The sequence below is a fragment of the Athene cunicularia genome (genome assembly GCF_003259725.1).
Source record: "Athene cunicularia isolate RWA chromosome 28 unlocalized genomic scaffold, athCun1 chr28_part1, whole genome shotgun sequence".
Classification (NCBI taxonomy): Eukaryota; Metazoa; Chordata; class Aves; order Strigiformes; family Strigidae; genus Athene; species Athene cunicularia.
In genome coordinates, this window is record NW_020799139.1 from 1,956,978 (window position 1) to 1,962,992 (window position 6,015).

The 6,015-nt window shown below is 55.4% G+C and overlaps 1 protein-coding gene across 3 annotated transcripts; it reads right to left on the reverse strand.

Annotated features, from left to right (window-relative positions):
* Positions 1–690: 690 nt before the first annotated feature.
* Positions 691–5,940, reverse strand: SLC39A3 (solute carrier family 39 member 3). 3 transcript variants are annotated; one of them, XM_026865074.1, is made up of 4 exons: positions 5,798–5,940; positions 5,509–5,595; positions 2,962–3,284; positions 691–2,434 (listed from the first exon to the last, which is right to left on the reverse strand). In XM_026865074.1, the coding sequence occupies exons 3-4, from the start codon at positions 3,166–3,168 to the stop codon at positions 1,694–1,696; spliced, it is 948 nt and encodes a 315-aa protein (XP_026720875.1). In that variant the 5' UTR covers positions 3,169–3,284; positions 5,509–5,595; positions 5,798–5,940; the 3' UTR covers positions 691–1,693. The 3 variants fall into 3 exon arrangements, with proteins under 3 accessions (XP_026720875.1, XP_026720874.1, XP_026720876.1); XM_026865073.1 differs by lacking the exon at positions 5,798–5,940 and having other exon boundaries at positions 5,509–5,712; XM_026865075.1 differs by lacking the exon at positions 5,798–5,940 and having other exon boundaries at positions 2,962–3,289; positions 5,509–5,632.
* Between the last annotated feature and the right edge of the window lie 75 nt (positions 5,941–6,015).

Genomic DNA, 6,015 nt, shown 5'->3' on the forward strand with positions numbered 1-6,015 from the left:
GGGGGGGGGGGGTTAGGTCACCACCTCCAGGCAAGTTACAGCCGCATCAGGCCCCGCCAATTTGTGTCATCCGAGGCCTAAAAGAACCCTCCCTCCCCGCTTCCACCCCAGGTTCTTCAAAGCAAGATTAATTGCCTTTAGTACGTTGCGGCAATTAAAACAATCGAGCACCAGGAACTGTCAGATGACGCCGTCAGCCTCCGGCCGCCGCGGCTGAGCCAACCGCTGGCTCCAAGATGCTGCTTCCGCGTGTCCCCCCCTTCATCCTTCATCCTTCCTCCTTCATCCTGCATCCTTCAGCCTTCCTCCTGCATCCTTCATCCTGCATCCTTCAGCCTTCATCCCGCTCTGGAGCGCGGGGACAGGGACAGCACTGGGGCTCAGCCCCGCTCCCCCCGGTCAGAATCCCCCCCCGTGCTCCCCCCAGGCCCTGCTCTGCCTGCAGAAGCCAAGGTTACATCTAATTAAAACGTATTCCGCAGCCAGAGGCCGGGCAGGAGCCCCGGAGGGTGGGGGGTGTGGGTGAAGGTTCCCAGCTCCAACCCTTGATCCCAGCTCCTCGCCTGGGAGGGAAAATCCAAGGGGATCAGCTCCAGGCTGAGCTTCCTCGGGGGACGTGCTCTGGAGACACAGGGAGAGACCTGCCGGTGCACAGGCAGGCTGCAAAGAGCCTCTGATCAGCCCTTCCCCAACCTCATAAACCCCCGGGGTAGAGATTTTTTTTTTCCCTTTGAAAACACCAATAAAACACGCGGCAAAGCCTCGGCGAGCAGCAGGGCCCCCGCGGCCGCTGGCAGCGAGAGCCGAGCGCCTGATGGCGACGGGCAAACCCCCCTCGTGGCTGCAGAGCCCTCAAACACGAGCTCTTGCTCTAAAATACGAACACTGGAAATCGCTGCTGCCTGTGTGTCAGGAGTTAACGGAGCCCGGGCTGGGCGAGCGTGGCGAAAGGCCTCGGACAGGGCCACGCGGCTGGAGCGTTGCGCTGGGGAAGGCTCAGCGGGCGGAAAACGGAGCGCGGGAGGAGCCCGGCCCGGCCTCATTTCTTCTGTTAATCACTCCGAGAGACAAAAGCTCCCGGAGCCACTCGTGGGCTAAAATGGAAGCTCTGCGCGGGGGGGGGAGCTGTGGCACCAGCCGCACCGAGCAGCCTCAGAAGGGATGTTATTTTTGGCAGCTATTACAGCCAGGTTTTGCTCAAAACTAAGCTCGGAAAAAGCAGCTTAGTGCAGCTGTGCAATCCGTCAGCCCACCTGCTTCTGACTTTATTTCTCTGACTGTTTCTCACCTTCTCGGAGCCCAGGAGAGAAGGGAGGAGACTCGCAGCCACAGTTTCTGCAGTGAGGGTGGGGGGACGGAGGGAGGGGGCTGCCTGTGCAGATTAGCAGGAAACCACCCGCTTGAGCTCTCCGGAGGTGGCCTCAGAACCAGATTCTTAATGTTTCTGGCGACTAATCTCCACACAAGCTGCTGCGCCCACAGATCCAAGGGGCAGGGACAAGACCTTATGACACCTACGCTGGGACACTCCTCGTTTCTATTTCCCTCTGAGCACACAGGAAGAAATTCTCCTTCTTTGGGTCAAGATGAAAACACCATCTGGCCTGTGATGGTCCCCCTTGGCTGCAGAGGAGCTCGCTGCCGGCCGGCTGCGAGGGAAGGAGCTGAGGTTTGCTGCCCATCGCTGCCACGCTCACCACTTGAGGAAAACCAGCCCAGCCAGAGCCGTGTAGCCCAGCACCAGGAAGAGAACCTTCAGGAGACGGTCGGTCTTGTCTTCCAACTCCTTCGCAAGGATTTCAAAGAAGGTGACGAACAAGAAGGTGCCCCCCGCGAAGCCTTGCAGGAGCAGGGATGCAATGCTGCTGGCTGCATTTTGGGTGCTCTGGATCCCCATCCCGACGCTGATGCCCACAGGAATCATCAGGCTCACGGTCACGGCCATCTTCGCAGCGTCCTTCAGCGGCAACGAGGTCTTGGCCATGCTGATGCCCAAAGCCACCGCTACCAGCGTCTCATGAATGGCAACTCCAAGGAACAAGCTCAGGACTTTGTCGCCCTCCTCCTGCAAGCCCAGGGCCAGTCCCTCGAAGATGGAGTGTGTACACAAAGCAAACACCAGCCCGATGAGCCGTAAGGGGCCGGAGCGGGAGAGCTCCTGGATGCTGAGGCCATAGCTGTGGGAGTGGTGACCGTGGTCGCTGTGCAACGTGCGCCCCCGGGGGGACGCGATGAAGGGGCTCTCGTATTCAGAGTCACTCCCCACATCCGAACCGGCGTTGAAGGTCTCCAAGTCAATGAAGGAGGGTTTTTCCTTCTGGAAGGTCAGGATGAGCTGCTCCACAAAGACAGTCACAAAGAAGCCAACCATCATGATGGTCTCGGCCACCGGGTAGTCCGTGGTCACGTTCCCCTGCCTGAGAACTTCAGCGACCTGGAACGAAGCAAACAAACCCCAGGGAATCAATCACCTTCGTCCCTCTAAAAATATTCTGATTGAGTTCACGCAACTCTAAACAGACACTAAATTGATCCATGAGGTTTTAATACCCTTGTGTACAGGCCTCAGTGTAAGGGGCAGGAACCTACCTCCCTTCCAGAGGAAGGTTCGTGGCTGCCTGCAAGTGGGTTAAACACACACTAAATGGCAGGAGTTTAGGCCTCACACCCTTGGTGATGCTCAGTCATCTTCTAGACCGAAACAATCTCCAGTTACCCCACGTGGACAGCCAGCAGTAGCTGGATGGGAGGCAGGCACAGCTCGCCCTCCTGATCTGAAACACCAGGCCCAGCACAGCCGTTCCTGAGGAGGCTTCATGGGCCACTCTGGTGAGACACAGACCCTCCACTTGCCCAGAGCCAGAGGTCTGGTGGCCTGGGCTGCTGCAGGGCAGGAGAGGGCAGGGTGGTGCCCCCATAGAGGGGAACCTCACACACCCAGTGGCACCAGTAAGCAGTTACCTTTTCCCTCACAGCGGGCAGCAAGGCGTTGAAGCAGGTGGCCAGGAAGACCCCTCCTCCAAAAGAATTGCAGAGGGCAAGGACCTTCTTGGAGCGATGCGCTTTCTCGTAATCGGCCTCAATGATCTTGATGGGGAGGAGGGACCCAGCCAGCATGAGGATGCAAATGCCCATCAGACACAGCACTTTGGCCACCACGATCTTCATGGTGGCTCCTGGCGAACGCTCCCTGCGGCCGGCGGGGGCCCCTCCGGCTGCTGTTAGAGCCAGTGATGCACAGCCAGACCTCGAGGGAAAGTTGCTCCTGGGCTCAGCACCTGGGGCTGGACAAAAACAAGAGAGATTTTCCTGTATAAGCATAAATTGTGCGGAACAGCACCCTGCACCCCAAACTGCATGCCAGCCCTCACCTTAACTCCCCAGAGGCAAGGGGTAGGGAGCACAGCAGCAGCTCCTCACACACAACGGGTAGAGACACCAGCAGAGAAAAAGTAAACTGCAGCAAACAGTAACTTAAAAACCCTGTGAGAAATGTACTGGCCACACAGAACCAGCACAGCCTCAGGTTTCAGGGGTTTCATTTGAAATGACACAAAACCTCGATCTTGTGGTAAAATCCACCTGAGTCCAACCAAAGGATCAAGCCTTTGGTTTTTAACCTGTGAGAAAATAATGTGGACTCGAGCTGGTGGTATTTGTCACCCAGAAATAAACACAAAGATCTCCCTGCAATATTCACACAGGTTGGGTTTTTTTTTTTGTACTGTCCTTGAAACAAGACTATCGGATTCATTCCTGCTCGGTTTCCCGAGCCACCGTCACCATCCCACCAGGGTGGGTCACAGTCACTGTTTGCTCTGTACCAGGAGTCGGTGGAAGCTTCGGCTGCCGATCAATTTGCACGTCTCTGAAGAGAAACCCTACAGAGAAATTCACTGCGAGGTTCTCCATTGCCCACAGGGTGTAACAAAAGAGGAGGCAGATGCTAGTTTCATACAAGAGAAAAACACCAAGGTTTGAGTTGCCTAGGTCACAAAAATTGACTCGATCTGAAATGTAAAAGCGTTTCCCTGCAGGTTACATGCGCTAGCAGGGAAACTTGTTTTTCTACACAAAATAACAACGCTATTTATAAAATCTACTTGTAAAAATACGTAAGTGTGAACAGGTCCCTCTACTCCTGCTTGTTCTCGCAGCAGCCCAGCCAGCACCTCGGAGGATTTCACTTACCACTTGTACCAAATTGGCCCGTAAAGTCAAATCCATGGGACCTTGAGGGTTCTCCTGCAGGTCACCCAGGTGAGGGCTGCGACAGCCCCGAGCTCTGAGGGGACGCCACGGCACGTCTCGGGGTGCAGAACTAACACCCAACGCTCCCAGCCACGCCGACACCCACACCCCTGATGGACAAGGTAAATAATTGGATACCTGTTTGCTGGAGCGGCAAATTAATTTTAATACAAAAGATTCCTGAGGCTAAAGCCTCCCTTGAGGGCTGACAGTATTAATCATTATCACCATTGCTGCGCAGCGGGCTGCATAAATGGTGCTTTTATTAAAAAGGAAGTGAGAGACTGAATGACTCTACTTGGTAAGGGAGTTTAAAGCCTTTTTCTGAGTTTGCAGCTCAAGCAGGAGTGAACAGAGAGAGGTCACAGCGGTCAGGCCATCTGCGACACCTCAGGTTGTCAGGCGGGTGTCCCCGGGAAGGGACGTTCATCAGAAGAGAACCCTGCTCAGATGACACTGACTGACTCACTCCCGGTGAACCCAGCAGACAAGCCAGGTCTGAACAAGCCCAGAGCCTGAAATCTTGGTGTATGCTGACAGGGCTTCCGCAGCAGGAGCCTGTCAGCCCGGCTCCCTCTCCTGAGATGTTGACTCCAGGACTGCCAAGGCTCGTCAGCGCCGCGCTGACACCGCTAACAAGTAACCCTGCTGTCGTAAAGCACAATGCTGCGGCCTCGGCGTCAACATGACGACAAGGACTTCACCTCGCGGGGTGACGGTGGGTCGTCCTGCCAAGCCTCTCAAATGAACTTGCTCAGAAAAGTGACACTGGCAGCGACGCCGTGGAATCACTGCTCACGAGAGCTGGAGACTGCGGGTGCAAAGGTGCCACCCACAGTGGCTGCGGGAGGCGGCCAGACAGCTCCAAGGACAGCAGGGAGGAAGAAAACCCTCCTTTTCCAGAATTCCCACTTCCCCTGGAACACACCTGCCTTCCCCTCGGAAATTCAGAACCCCCCCAAACCTAACTGTTTATTTTTTCTTTCCTTTTGAACCCAGCAACACCCCAAGAAGAAGAAAAACCTCCTCTTCCAGAACTCACACCTCCCCTGGAACACGCCTGCATTCCCCTCAGAAATTCAGAACCGCCCCAAACCTAATTGTTTATTCTTTCTTTCCCTTTTAACCCAGCAACACCCCAACAAAACATAAAGCCTCAAGCTCCTGACAGCCAGTGGAGCAGCCGCCCTTCAGTGCCCCCTGACCCAGGGCGGAAAACAATTTAGTGAAAAATGAAGCTGTAAGTATGAGAAATACCTGGTGTTTCTCCCTGCCTGCTCTTCCCGACAGCGTTCAGGAGCCAGCGCCGCCAACGTGTGGACTATTCCCCCAGCCTGAAAACTTCTGTAATAAAGAATTAACTCAGGACAGGTAGTGCTTGGCTTAGTGGCTCATAACGAGACATTCAAGCCATTAAAAATATTATATAAAGCAGACAGCCCTCTGGGGAGGGGAAAAAAAAAAACAACCCAGGGCTTTGTTTATGCGTGATCCTTTAAATCTCACTTTTTCTGTTAAAAACACACTCACGGTGCCCCCAACACACCGGCACGGCGTGATGCTGAAACCGGGATGGATTTTCCCCAGAGCCGCACTTGTCCCAGCATCTCCCACCGCCTGAAGCCACTTGAAAGGGTCCCGGTGACCCTGGAGAAGGGGGTGCGGGGGGGCTCTCCCAGACCACCAGAGCAGGCCCACACCCGCCCGAGCACCCCAACAGAGTGCAGAGCGGGGCGGGGGGCGCTACAAGGGCTGTCTCTTATA